This window comes from Kogia breviceps, chromosome 5 (assembly GCF_026419965.1).
Source record: "Kogia breviceps isolate mKogBre1 chromosome 5, mKogBre1 haplotype 1, whole genome shotgun sequence".
NCBI lineage: Eukaryota > Metazoa > Chordata > Mammalia > Artiodactyla > Physeteridae > Kogia > Kogia breviceps.
In genome coordinates, this window is record NC_081314.1 from 31,200,886 (window position 1) to 31,215,914 (window position 15,029).

Consider the following 15,029-nt stretch of genomic DNA (forward strand, 5'->3'; position numbering starts at 1 on the left):
CTCAAGAAGAAAAGTTGTCCAAGGTGACTTCTTTCAGCTACTTAATTCTCATTTATTAACATTCATATTTGTATACCCCCCCCCCTTTCCCTCTGCATTTCACACTATCACTCTTAGCCGGTCAACTGGCTCTCCTGACTGTTTTAATCTCATTTTCTATTTTATTGTCCTCCACTTGGGTGGCAGCCATTGTAGACACATGGTTGAGGAAAAAAACAAGGTCAGTTTCATTACAGAACAGTAATTATTATTTTTATATGTTTCTCCCATCAATTTCACTGGGTTTAACACTTCCTGAACCTAGAGGCCAGATCTGGCAAACTAATTAACAATAGACCAATTTTCCAACTCAGTATTCAGACCATGAACAAATGAGGAATCAAGTAAATAAATGTCCTTGAAAGGGTAATCGAGTTGTAACTGTTTTGTGTTTACTGCACAAGACCGAAGAGCTTGTCTTAATTTTCCTGTGGCCACTCAGGAAGGAGGGGAAATGGTGTGTGTGGGAATAGTGAGAAAGTTCTATCCTAGGAGTCTGCAAGGCAGGCAAGGTGGACAAGGAGGATGACAGATGTCTCCAGACTGGGAGCAGGAGCCACGGGGACTGGCCTTGGCTATGCCACAGAATTCAGAGTGACTTTGGGTATTTCACCTCACCATCATCAGGCCTCAGGAGGAAATGAGGGTATAATTACATGATCGAGAGACTCAACCACCTCTAAACAAATTACAAGATGCATAATATTCTTATAACTGAATGTTTTAAAGGAATTACTTTTTCATCAGCAGTAGCATCTAGAAAAGGTGCACGATGAATCCAAGTTACAATAACATGGCAAGAGGACCAGGATGGAAGAGGTCCACTGGACAGTGAAATTCAATGGTCCAGAGGATACTAAAGCATCAGTTTAACTAGAGGGGTGAAGGAGAACTCCTTCATTCATAAGGATAAGGGTAAGGCCTATGTTCTCCTAAGCTGTCCCTGCTAATGGGCGTCTGGGGGAGTTCTAGAATTATGTGTGTGCTGAGAGGCAGCCTTAAGACTCTCATGATGGCTAAACATTAGGATCAACTGGATTCTAGAGCAGAGTTCTCTCAACTTTGATTATTCCTTTGCTAGTTAAAATCGGGGGGCTTGACATTTAACGTTGACTATTTATTTACAAATCATATGCATGTAATCACTTGTACTAATCCATTATGTACCTTAGAAAATACATGCACAATAGAATTTTTAAATGAGACAGATAAAATAAGCTATATTTAAATTGATTTTTATAATAGTTTACATATTATGGTATTTTATGCTCTTCCTAAAATATGTTCAACAGTAGGAGTGTGATTGACTAAGCTTCTTTACTTTTGGGAAATCTTGCTTAAATGCTTTGTGACAATCGGTTTTTGTGAATGACACGCCAGAAAAAGCTACCTCACAAGGAGATATAGGTCTGAATGGAGGAAAGACATCGTTGGCTACCCTTGCTAAAGTATGGTATTCATTTTGGAATCCATCAATTATGCCAAGATTTTTGTTAAAATCTGGCTAATAAAATTGCTCTCTTCCTTAATGTTAAACAGCTTATATTAGTCAGGGTACTCCAGAGAAAGAGAACCAATAGGATATACATAGATATATAGGAGGAGATTTATTACTGGCTCATATGATTATGGAGGTGGGATATGCTGAAATACGCCATCAGCAAGCTGGAGAACCAGGAATGCCGGTGGTGTAATTCAGTCTAAGTTCCAAGGTCAGAGAACTGGGAGGGGGATAGGGAAGTAGGGAGAGAGGAAATGGGGGAGGTGAGTGAGGGGGCAGTGGGGATGGGTCAGAAGCTGAAGGCCCAGGAACCAGGAGCTCAGATGTCTGAGGGGAGGAGAAGATGGACGCCCCAGATCAAGGAGCCCTTTCTCAGCCTTTTTGTTCTATTAGGGCCCTCAAGGGACTGGATGGTGCCTGTTCACATTGTTTGGGGAGAATCTTCTTTACCTAGACTACTGATTCCAGTGCTCATCACTTTTGGAAACAGCCTCACAGACACACTTGGAAAGAATGTTTCACTCACTATCTGGGCAACCCTTAGCCCAGACAAGTTGACACATAAAATTAACCATCATCTAACTCTTCTGAAAATTTAATTGGAAGATGCTACTTTTCTAAATTTTAAAAAATGGATTCAAACCTGACTTTATCTTTTCATTCAGAAGATTCATTAGAAATCTAGTTAGAAAATCTGTTTCCATAATCTTTTAGTGTACTTTGAGAGTTGTAAATAAGTGATGCACTTAACTTGTTATTGGCCAGAACATCACAAACAGATGAAACATTTCCAAATAACCAGTTTTAAAATGTCCTTTCCATAGCATGAGTGTCTTTGAAAAAGCTCTTATTTTCACTCATTTTAAAAATGTCATCATTACCTTGAAGAGACAAATTGCTTATCTATTCAAAAATATGTGCATGGTACCTTAATACTGACAGTTACTTTTCATCACATTAGAGGTAAGCAAGTGTGAAGCATGTTTATTTTTTTCAGAAAGAAGTTATGTTTGGCAACTCTTTTTAGCAGAAGATATCCAGCAAACCCACAATAGATGTTCATGGCCCCTGACATCATTTTAATATTGTAAATATGGAATCGTTTAAGATGATATAACCCATACATCCACTTAATTGGGCACATGGAGATGACGATAAGGCATAAGGTGGTAGATGGAAAGGAAAGGCAGGGGTCACTCAATGCCTTTGTAGGGGAAGTGCCCTCTTCCCTCAGGAGACCTGACAGGTGATGTGTGACTTAACTGGGCATATGGAGGTGACATTTAAAAAGGCATTTAATATTTTAAATTAGCAATAAGATGTTTACTGAGCTAATATACTTAAGGCTCAAATAAAGTATTTATTGTGACCATAACTACTTAGATTAAAAAAATTATGCTCTTTTTTCCCTATTTTGTCAGTTTTATAATCTTTTTGTCATAATTTGTGATTTCTAGCTTTCAATTTCTTTAAACTGTAACATTAGGATGACACAGAAACAACTCAAAGTAGCACCTTTTCTTTCTGAACAACCAACCTACTTCACATACAAGAAGGAAAATAAGTAATTAGCTAGCTTTTCTGCACTTCGAACTAGAAATGACCTTTAGAGATTATAGGCTAATTATGGCCTTACCAGTCACCTATCCCTTTTAAAAAAAAACAATTAGTGAAACTGACTCTAAGGCTGCAAATGGTTCAATGATTTCTCTGATGGTGTAACAGCAAGTCAGTGGTGAAGCAGGGCAGCCACTTTATGCCTCGACCTCAGGGACACAACACAAACATTTCACTGTGATGTGCTGTAACACTTTAATACTTTTACATTTGGGGCCTCAGTGCCTTTCTAGACACACATGCATAGTAGGATTAATTGCTTTGAAAGCTTAAGTAATCTATTTAAAATGTTTCTCCCTAAAAGCCTAGATTTCTCCCTTACTTGCAAAATATCAAATAAAAAGCAGAGAACTGGTTTGTAGATTTTGTTTTGTGTATTGTTACTGAGAACAGAATTAACCATGGATTCCAGTCTCTTCTTTAGTTATTTGAGGAAAAATAAATCACCACTATAATTGGTTCTCTTTCAGTAAAGAAACTCTTTCCCCTAAAACACACAGAGCAATGTTTCACAGCTCCAGAAAACTAGAAAACCACTAGAGCTCATCCATGAATTCAGTAAAGTTGCAGGATACAGAATTAATACACAGAAATCTGTTGCACTGCTATACACTAACAAGGAAAGATCAAAAAGAGAAATTAAGGAAATAATCCCATTTACTATAGCATCAAAAAGAATGAAATACTAAGGAATAAACCACCTTAAGGAGGCAAAAGACCTGTACTCTGAAAACTATAAGATGCTGATGAAAGAAATTGAATATGACACAAGCAGATGGAAAGATATATACCATGTTCTTGGACTGGAAGAATGAATATTGTCAAATGACTATACTAACCAAGGCAATCTACAGATTCAAGGCAATCTCTATCAAATTACTAATGGCATTTTTCACAAACTAGAACAAAAAAAAATCTTAAATTTTTATGGAAACAAAAAGACCTCAACTACTCAAAGCAATTCTGAGAAAGAAAAACGGAGCTGGAGGAATCAGACTCCTTAACTTCAGACTATACTACAAAGCTACAGTAATCAAAACAGCACAAAACTGGCACAAAAACAGAAATATAGATCAGTGGAACAGGATAGAAAGCCCAGAAATAAACCCATACACTTATGGTCAATTAATCTATGACAAAGGAGGCAAGAATATACAATGGACAAAAGACAGTCACTTCAATAAGTGGCGCTGGGAAAACTAGACAGCTACATGTAAAAGAATGAAATGAGAGCATTCTCTAACACCATACACAAAAGTAAACTCAAAATGGATTAAAGACCTAAACTCCTAGAGGAAAAGATAGGCAGAACACGCTTTGACATAAATCACAGCAATATGTTCTTGGATCCATCTCCGAGAGTAATGGAAATAAGAACAAAAATAAACAAATGGGACCTAATTAAACTTAGAAGCTTTTGCACAGCAAAGGGGAAACAAACAAAATGAAATGACAACCTACAGAATGGGAGCAAATATTTGCAAACAAAGCAACCCATAAGGGATTAATCTCCAAAATACACAAACAGCTCACAGAGAGAGCTCAATATCGAAAAACCAAACAACCCAATCAACAAATAGGCAGAAGATCTAAATAGGCACTTCTCCAAAGAAGACATCCCGATGGTCAAAAGGCACATGAAAAGATGCTCAACACTTAATTATTAGAGAAATGCAAATCAAAACTAAAATAAGGGACTTCCCTGGTGACACAGTGGTTAAGAATCTGCCTGCCAATGCAGGGGACATGGGTTTGAGCCCTGGTCCAGGAAGATCCCACATGCCATGAGGCAACTAAGCCCGTGTGCCACAACTACTGAGCCTGCGCTCTAGAGCTCATGGGCCACAACTGAGCCCGCATTCCACAACTACTGAAGCCCGCGTGCCTAGAGCCCATGCTCCACAACAAGAGAAGTCACCACAATGAGAAGCCCGCGCACCGCAATGAAGAGTAGCCCCCACTCACCGCAACTAGAGAAAGCCTGCGCGCAGCAACGAAGACCCAACACACCAAAACTAACTAACTAACTAACTAACTAACTAACTAAATAAATAAATAAATAAATAAATAAATAAAAACTACAATGAGGTATCACTTCACACCAGTCAGAATGGCCATTATCAAAAAGTCTACAAATAATAAATTCTGGAGAGGGTGTGGAGAAAAAGGAACTCTACACTGTTGGTAAATTGGTGCAGCCACTATGGAGAACAGTATGGAGGTTCCTTAAAACACTAAAAATGTAATTACCATATGATCTAGCAATCCCACTCCTGGGCATATATCTGGAGAAAACCATAATTTTAAAAGATACATGTACCCCAATGTTCACTGTAGCACTATTTTCAACAGCCAAGACATGGAAACAACCTAAATGTCCACCCAACATGAATGGATAAAGAAGATGTGGTACATATATACAATGGAATATTGCTCAGCCATAAAAAGAATGAAATATTGCCATTTGCAGTAACATGGATGGACCTAGAGATTATCATACTAAGTGAAGTAAGTCAGACACAGAAAGACAAATATCCTATGATAATGCTTATATGTGGAATCTTAAAAAAATGATACTAATGAACTTATTTACAAAACAGAAACTCAGACAGAGAAAACAAACTTATGGTTACCAAAGGGGAAAGGGGAGACGGAGAGATAAATAAGGAAGTTGGCATTAACATAAACACACTATATATAAAACAGATAACCAATACTGAATATAGCACACAGAACTATAGTTAATATTTTGTAATAACCTATAAGGGAAAAGAATCTGAAAGGAATATACATATACATACATATATATGTATAACTCAATCACTGTGCTGTACACCTGAAACTAACATGATATTGTAAATCAACTATGATTTAGTTAAAAAGAAAATTAGTGTCTGCTAATATATAAGATGTTGAGGGCAGTCCCTGAGGGATCCATGAATGACTGTGGCTAGAGAACTGCCAGGCCCAGCCCGGCCACTTGCTTCAGCAACTCTCAGGAGCTCTACTTACACTGTTTTCTTAAGATGGAATAACATGTCCCAACAAAATTCTTCAAAGCCCAGTTGGTAAGCTGGGATGAAGTGAGAGAGTGGCATGGACATATATACACTACCAAATGTAAAACAGCTAGCTAATGGGAAGCAGCCACATAGCACAGGGAGATCAGCTAGGTGGTTTGTGACCACCTAGAGGGGTGGGATAGGGAGGGTGGGAGGGAGGGAGACGCAAGAGGGAAGAGATATGGGAACATATGTATATGTATAGCTGATTCACTTTGTTATACAGCAGAAAGTAACACAGCATTGTAAAGCAATTATACTCCAATAAAGATGTCAAAAAAAAAAAAAAAAAAAAAGCCCGGTTGGAAGCCTTTCTGACTATCCAAGCCCAAATCAGTTGTCCTTTCTGCAATACTCTCACTCATTTTACCTTCCATAACAGTTTTGTTCACATCTATAAGGGGCTGTGACCAACTCTCATCCTCTACACACAGTAAGTAATTTTTTTTTAAAAAAAAGGAAAAAAAAAAAAAAGGGATCTGCTGAGTTGAACTGCATCTTGCTAAAATAGTGCCAGAAGGGTCCTTTAACATTATGTGATCTAGCCTCGTTGTTCAAGAAAAGGGTGACTTGCCCAATAAACACAGCAGGCTGTGACAGAAGTGAAACCTGAATTCTGAGCTTCCCTCACGGGGCTGACACAGGACCTATGCTGTTGAAGATCTAGTCCCTGACCTTGCAGAGCTCTCATTTGGTAGACAAGAAAGACGGGTCTAGTTCCCTTGACACTACACAGTGAGCATGAAGCTGACATGAATGAAAGCAAAACTGACTGAGATTGGTGATATATAGAAGGCAGCCAAGATTGGTTGTTAGAAGATAGAAGTAATATATGTATGACCAAAAGTGTTCAGAGTCCTGGCCCCAGTCCTCTTACATCAAACAAGAACCTACTGGCCAGACCCATGTGACAGCCTAGAGGTCTGAATAAGTGAATGTGCTTTATCAAGTGGGGAACTCATTTAAGAAGAGTTTTTGGAACTTCTGGCTGAGAGCAACAGTAGTTTATAATAAGAGGATGTCTTAATCATCAGGAAGAATCATCACAAATCCAGCAATCTTTCTGGAGTTTCAAAAGGTGACCTTAGCAAGCCTCCCCTGGCTCATCTGTCTGTCTCAGGTAGGCCACCCAGGCTGCTGGTCGTCCAGTTCCGTGAACAGCCCAAGCTCTTTCCTACCTTGGAGTCTTTGTGTTTGTTATTCCCCTGCCTGGCGGCTCCTCTCCCTGCTCTTTGCCTGGCTAGTTCCTTCTCCTCCAATAGTTCTCACAGAAATGGTTCCTCCCCAGCTCAGGTTCTTCCTCCTCTTATTATTTTAAGGATGATACCCCATTTGTACCTTTTATAACATATGACAAACTGAGTATTTTCTTGTTTGTTTACAATAAGGGTCTTCTTTTTTTTGGTTCACCTTTATATCACCAGAACCTAAACAGTGCCCAGTGCATTGTGATACACAATAAAGATCTGCTGATTAATGAATTCAAAATACTTTTATAAAACTAATACAAAATTATTTAAGGCTCTAGGAAACCCTTAATAAGTTTTGAGAAACACACAATTCTACTTTATGAAATGTTTGAACATAATAAATAACGAATTTCAAATACTGGTTCAATAAAGATCTTTTGATTATTCTTTTACAGATTTTTGAAAGCCACCATTTATTCTAAAGTAAAACTTGAGGTTTTTTTAAATGTGAGTCTATGTCAAAAAGTCTATATTTCTTTTTTTTTTTTTTTTTTTTTTTTTTTTTTTTTGCGGTATGCGGGCCTCTCACTGTTGTGGCCTCTCCCGTTGCGGAGCACAGGCTCCGGACGCGCAGGCCTAGCGGCCATGGCTCACGGGCTTAGTTGCTCCGCGGCATGTGGGATCTTCCCGGACCAGGGCACGAACCCGTGTTTCCTGCATCGGCAGGAGGATTCTCAACCACTGCGCCACCAGGGAAGCCCAAAAAGTCTATATTTCTGACTGAATGTGAAAACATACTGAAGAGTCACCAATACCTAACTATTAAATACAATAAACATCCAATTGGTTATAATCTAGTGATAAAAAAGAACAATATATAGTCATGCAGCTCAGATATGAAGGGAAAAAAACCACATTTTTTTTTTTTGTCACTGAGACAGAAAACACACACAGAAAAATGATTCTCCATGAAAGGCAGTTCTCATAGAAATGCTCCCGCTTTTAGGGGAGGGGAAAAAAAAAAAAAGGATGGCGAAGACAGAAGTAACACATTCTTTCTGTAACAAAATCAGACAAGAAACATCCTAGGAAATCTGAACAGAACCTCAGATGGGAACATCAGGAAAAGTAAATAAATGGACACTGTGCATCCTCCTCAGAGTCAGTGTGTGTGGTTTTAGGTCCTTCACTGCTCAGAGAAGACAACATTATAATGGCATTTCCGGAATGAAGCATTTTCTATCATCATCACCCGGCTTGAATTCACTCACCACTTTTCAATTCTGATATATGACATTTTACTAAAGCCACCTGACATTAAAAAGTTGCATGTACAGTGAGGGTTTTTGGAATTAAAGAATAAAAATCCATTACCTGCATAGAATCTGAATATTCAGATGCTATAATTTAAAAAAGCAATATTTAACATAACTCCAAACAAAAGCCAAATTAGAATTGGCCAAGCACAAGAACACTGTACACTATATTTTATATATAATATTTATATTTATTTTATAGTATATATTTTATTTTGTGTTTCTGTGTACAAGAATGACTATAAAATTAAATTCTCTTATTTCTAGCAATTTTCTCCCATAAACAATAACAGTCACTGCTAAAAGGGATGCTTACAAACTTACCAGAAATATAATATTGGAGGACTATTCTAGTCTTCAAAACAAACGGTAGCTGTCAAATTCTTACTGAATAATCTACAATGTTAATTCATGTACTGTATTTCATTTGTAATAAGTCTTTGTGATAAGGTTAACACTTCAACATACAACACAAATAAGAGAGGACCGAAAAATGAAAATTACTTTGCTTATGTTTCTGTATTAGAATTTTATTTGCTGAAGGGTAAAAAACAGATTTGCAAAATTCACAGTTAACTTAAAACAATAGTTTTAAACCTTTTATTCCTAGCCCTTACTGCCTTCAGGAAGGAGAGAACATCTGGTTATTTAAGGAACACAATATGTTCACATTTTCTATGACTTTTGTTTCTAACTGGGTTTTAAAATTTGTTTTGGAATTTGAACAACTAGTTAGAACAATGTTTTTTAATCACTTCATATTTTTCAGACTGTCATCCTTCCATTCCTCTACTTTGTTTAGTGGATTGTTTTTGGAAATCTGCTCAGTGATTCTAATATAATAAAAGGAAAATGAGAATCAGGATTGTGGTCTGAAGAGCTAAGTATAGAAACCATATCGTAAGGTGAACAGTGTATAGAATTCTACAGATATTTGGTATCCAGTCTCTTCAGACAGCATACATTTACAAATATTTCAAGTAGTTCTTGGGTCACTTATATACGTGGAAGTTTCATTTATTACAGATGCAAATAAGTATCTACTACAAATAAAAGAATTTGTATGAGAAATATCAGTAACTAGGATTCCACTATTTTTAAAACTAATGAAGCTACAGCTCTTGTGTGGAAAGGTGGTTGGAAGACCTTGGTTCAATGGCTAGCTCTGCCACTGACAAGCTGTGTGACCTTGAAAAAGTCTCTCAAATACCTTGATCCTCAGTTTGTTCATATACAGAAGGAGGAGCTGAATTAGACTCTCTCAGATCTTTGCAGTTCTGAAATTTGCACAGTCTAAGTGAAGTATATTATTTAGATCCTTTGTTGTGTCTTCTTTGTTCCATAATATTTGAAGGTGATAACAGGTTTTCAAATAATTCTGATCGATACTAAATTAAGGAACTAGATGCCCTTTCAGTTCAAGTTGTAGGGTCATTTCACCATCTTGATAAAAATGGCAGCTGACAAATATACCATTGGCTATGGTTTCTGTGGAATGTGGATATGGGTTCCAGAAATATGTGAGGTGAGTGAGATCCACCTGGATTAGAGCCAGTATTAGAAGAGGCTCAGTGCTTAAGTAAGCATTCAACTCTACCATTGTTTTCTTAATAAATACCAACCACTGCAGGACACAGAGCTAAATGCTAACAAACGAGCAGGATGATGAGGAGGGATAACTAACAGAAGATACAAACAAACCGCTAAACTACAAGGGGCTATGAGGACTCAAAGGGAAGATGGGTCTTATCTGAGTCTGGGAATGGCTTCCTGGAGAAGGTAGAACAGAGGCTGGGAACCTCAGGAGGGGATGAGTAGAAACAAGGGTCATGGAACCATTCCAGCTAGTTTGGAAGTTTACAAGCGTTTCAGCCTTGGGAAAGCCACATGGCCTTAACCTCTCTGCACTGAAAAAGAAGGAAAGATAACCTGCTCTGCTGTCTCGGAGCTTGTAGTGAGGACCAAATGAAGCATATCAAAGTACTTGGAGACGTGAAGGAGTATGATCCTATGATTACAGTTTACCAGCCCATTATTTCAGTCTGTTCAAATGAGAAATCTTTTCACAGTAAAGCTAACATCTGATAGAAAACAAGTAACAGTTCCGTGTCTCAAGCTCTACCACAGTCTATTCTCAACTGAGCAGTCTCCACTGGGATTTAGGGATAGTGGTAGGACGAAGTGCTTCTCTGAAGGCTGACAATGAATTTAGGGAGACCCAGAGCTCCTTGTTTATTTTTATTTCATTGAGTCTGTCAGCAGCACTCAGCACAACTGCCATGTGAAGCTGGGATACGGGAAAGTAAACTTTCATGCCTCAAATCTCCTCTTTCTACTAGGTCACTTCATAGAGACTTGTGTGCTTATATACTTACTCTGATTTAAGTGTTTCATTGTTGCTAATAAATAGAAAACATTTAAAGCACTCTGAGGTCTGGATTCTCAGAGGCTATGGGTGGGGTACTAGCATCGTCTTTCCCTCTCTTTACATGGCCTCCTCTGTGACTTTATAGTTGACGTGAACTACACTGAAAGCTCTACCCACTTGTGGATTTTTACGATATATATAAACTTACTTTTTTTTCTTGTGCCTTTGTAGCACTGTATTGGATCTTATTATATCATTAGATGTCAGTTCTTTATGGTCAAAGGCTGCTCTGCTTGGGTAGGTTGTTAGAGGCAACAAAAGAGGAGACCAAGACTTAGCAAGCGTGAATCCCCAGATCACAAGGACATTTGGTAGGAGAGTCAAGACTTGGCCCAGTGTCCCAATTCCTAGCTCAGGCCCCTGGCAAGTCCCAGGACACCACACTGCGATAGACCTCCAATTAGCACACATGCCAGGTGATGTTAGCTATCATTTGACATTTTATTTACTAATTTACTAATAATATCAATGGATCAGCCATTACATACACGTAACTAAAACTACCACCTTGCTGGGTTGGCCGTCTGAAACCCCCTTAGTGCTCTGCAGCTTGCTTTCTCTTCCCCTACAGATATCATCATGCCACGAACTTGTCCTCAAGAGCTTTTTACACATGACTTCCTCCTCCTGCCCAGTTTCTCATGTCTCAGAAATACCAGTTTAAAGTTCTAACTTTTAGACAATTATCTTGATTGTTTTTACTTGGTAAGACCCTGAATGTAAAAGTGGGGAATACTATTTTTTAGATACTCATGCTATTACTCTTTTTCTCTTAAACCTTGGAGAAAATTTTTATTAATGCTTGTAGAATTGACATAAAATTGTGTATTTCTGCAGAAAATGGATATAGGCACAGGAAAACAATAATTTTAAATCAAGCAAAGAATCAATACATGCTCAAATGTTGAAGTCAACAACTGATGAAAGGACAGAAATCCTTCAGAATCAAAATGTACGTTTAACTTGGAGGTCCACGTTGATCAGATAGAGCTCTGGCAGTGGAATCCACAGACAGACTGACTTAAAGACAGTTCGACAACTGCCAACATGATTGCTGGGAGCTCTGCCAAAGAGCCAAAGGCTGGGATTACCACCCAGTGCCTGGCATCCTAGTTCTCGTGTTTGAAGCTTTCTCTCTTATACTTCATCCAATATTTTTGTTTGGCTCAAAAGCATCAAGGATTCACAGATTTTTTTAGATCATTAAATGTTCTTATTTTCAAGAAATGTAACATTAGTTGTAAAAGAGCACACTTTTTCTCTGGAGTGTAAAGAAAATTTTGGTGACTTGCTTTAAGTTCAAATAGAGAAATCAGCATTAAAGTCTCTTTAAATCTTTATTAGGTTACCCTTCACCCGCAAAATAAGAAACACATGTTCATAATATGAAATAATTCAGTGTTTCACTGCATCATAAACTCTTAGAAAACTGGTCCTGTTTAGAGCTCTAATGTCTTGGTCTGCACATGGCTCACGAGGTTATACCTGGGTCAGTTGGACCCCGGGCGTGAAGTGTGGTTGTAAAGGAGAAGCAGGTGCTCAACTATTTCCTTGAGTTACGAGGAAGCAGGTGGGCAGAACAACCTCCTGAGTTACAAGAGATGTGTGCTCCTGTTTCTCAGGACAGTGTCCTTTGAATTTGCCCACTGAGTTGTTAGACCATCAGGTATGTGGGATTGTGGCCTGTAGACAATTCATCTGCTATTAGGCAAATTCTACATTAGGAATTCTTGGAATCACGTAGAGAAACCAGTTTTTCACCCCACTTAAAACTGCGCACATCCCACATGGAAAGCTTACCTTGGGATCGCGAAGGAACAGAGCCTTAAGAATCAGTGAGTGAACATCCCCGATGAGTGGGTAATGCATCAGAAGGCCAAGGCAGGTCTGGTAGTTACTAGAGATCACTAAATAAAAGGAGAAAAAAAAGCAATTGAGAAGCAATGCTGTTTCAGATATCTGCATTACTAAGAGGAACAAAATTAACAACTTAGATTCAAAGAAAGCAAACTAATAACTAGACTGATTTGGACAAAAGGAAATGGGGAGAGGGGATTGTTACCAAATGGCCTTTGAAGCAGCACACTGTACTAATATACCAGCACTCATCGTCAGGGCGGTGTTGGAAGGAAGAGCCTCAAATATATATATATATATGTGTGTGCGTTTGCAGCACAAATAAACTCTTAGAAGCATGTATATTTATTGCCATTTATATGGCTGTATTTAAATGTCTCTAGTTTTGCTGTTTGGAAATTAGTAACAAAAATCTTATGAATGGGAAGGAACCAGCTTAAAATTCTCATAAAATATTATGTACCCTGATTACTATGCTTCACAACTTACATATGTTACATTTATTTTTTGTATATATAAATATTACATAGTTCAAAATTAAAGAGAATATAATTTTTTCCAATTATTTGTTTTCCTAAAGGTAACAAGAAATTTAGGAAAGATATTTATGCAGCATTTCTTGGAGGAAAAGTGTTAAAATCTTCATAGATAAGCCTGTGTTCCTTAGACCATCATTTAATTTTTTTCCCCCCAAATCAACCTAATTATGGCTGCAATTATTAAACACATCTTTTCAGGCAGGTCTATATAAACTACTTCATTTCTTGGCAATCCATCTGCCACTGCTGTCACAGTTGCGCCCATTAGCGACTCTTGTTTTGTAAGCCAGGCTGACGGCCTCGGCAGCATGATTGTGAACAAACTTTACAGTTGCAACTTCCTGTGGTTGTGACTGAATCCTTTTCATTATCAGAATGGTTAGCTGAAAAATATTGCATAGGAAAATAACTGTGACTCACTAGAAACAACGTTAAGTCAAAAAATAATTTTTTGAGGATCAGAAATACCCTTGACTCTTAGGTTTTTCTTTCCTTTTGCTGGGAACATTATGGAGAAAGGGGACAGGACTGGGCAAAATGAATAATTATAATCTATGTAAGGAACCACTTTATCATCTTCATTTCCTTTGCTGATATGACAGCTTGTAATTTCATACATCTGCTTTCATTTGTGAAGTACTCACTTATCCTACCCTTTCTTTATTTGTTCAGACTCTTCCTGTCTTATTTGTTCATTTTATCATATTCACATTCAGTTGCCTTTGGTCTTTTTTACTCCAGAATTCAAAAACCTAGGGTACTGAGAATAGTATAACATTTTCATGTCCAGTTTTCTTTGTGATCTAACAAATAAATAAAACTTAGATAATCAATTCATTTTCTAACTCAGAAAGTTATTTTCCCAAATGCTATAATGGTTACATATTAGTAACTGACCCAGGAAGAATTCTTGTATATTTTATAAGACAGGCAGGAGAGTATAGTGGAAATGGCTCTGGGCTCGGGATTCAAAGATGTGGGCTTTCATCCTGGGATGCCATTTGAAAACGTTTCATAAAGTTGCCTGGAGACTCAATGACATAATCTAAGTGACTGATTTATAGCAGCCACTCAAAACCTGTTGGGAGTAATCTCTCAGAGCTTAAGTTCAGTCATTTGGAAAACAACTTTCCGATTTTAAAAAAATTTACCTGCCTACCTCATCATTCCAATAATCATTTGTTGAGTACCTAATACATGACAGGCCCTGTGCTAGGAGGTGAGGTGGAGATGAACAAAACACAGTCCTCACCCTGGAGAAAATGAAAGTACAGAGGGCAGACACGTAACAACAAGCAGTTGTTACTACTACTACTACCTCTAAGATGATAACGAATTGTTGAAGTCTTTCCGAGACCAGACCAGGCCCCATACCAAGAACGTTACCGGCATATCTCATTTAACTTCTATGACAATCTTATCACAGGGTACAATTATTATTATCCCTATTTTACAGATGTGAAAACTGATCCTTGGAGGG

At 37.9% G+C, this 15,029-nt stretch overlaps 1 protein-coding gene across 22 annotated transcripts in view; it reads right to left on the reverse strand.

Annotated features, from left to right (window-relative positions):
- Nucleotides 1-15,029, reverse strand: part of TBC1D5 (TBC1 domain family member 5) — a 567,716-nt gene that overhangs the window by 122,395 nt on the left and 430,292 nt on the right. For all 22 annotated transcript variants that reach the window (XM_067033841.1, XM_067033850.1, XM_067033846.1 and 19 more), the window contains one exon: nt 12,954-13,060. In XM_067033841.1, coding sequence (XP_066889942.1) covers nt 12,954-13,060 — 107 coding nt within the window. The remainder of the gene's footprint in view (nt 1-12,953; nt 13,061-15,029) is intronic.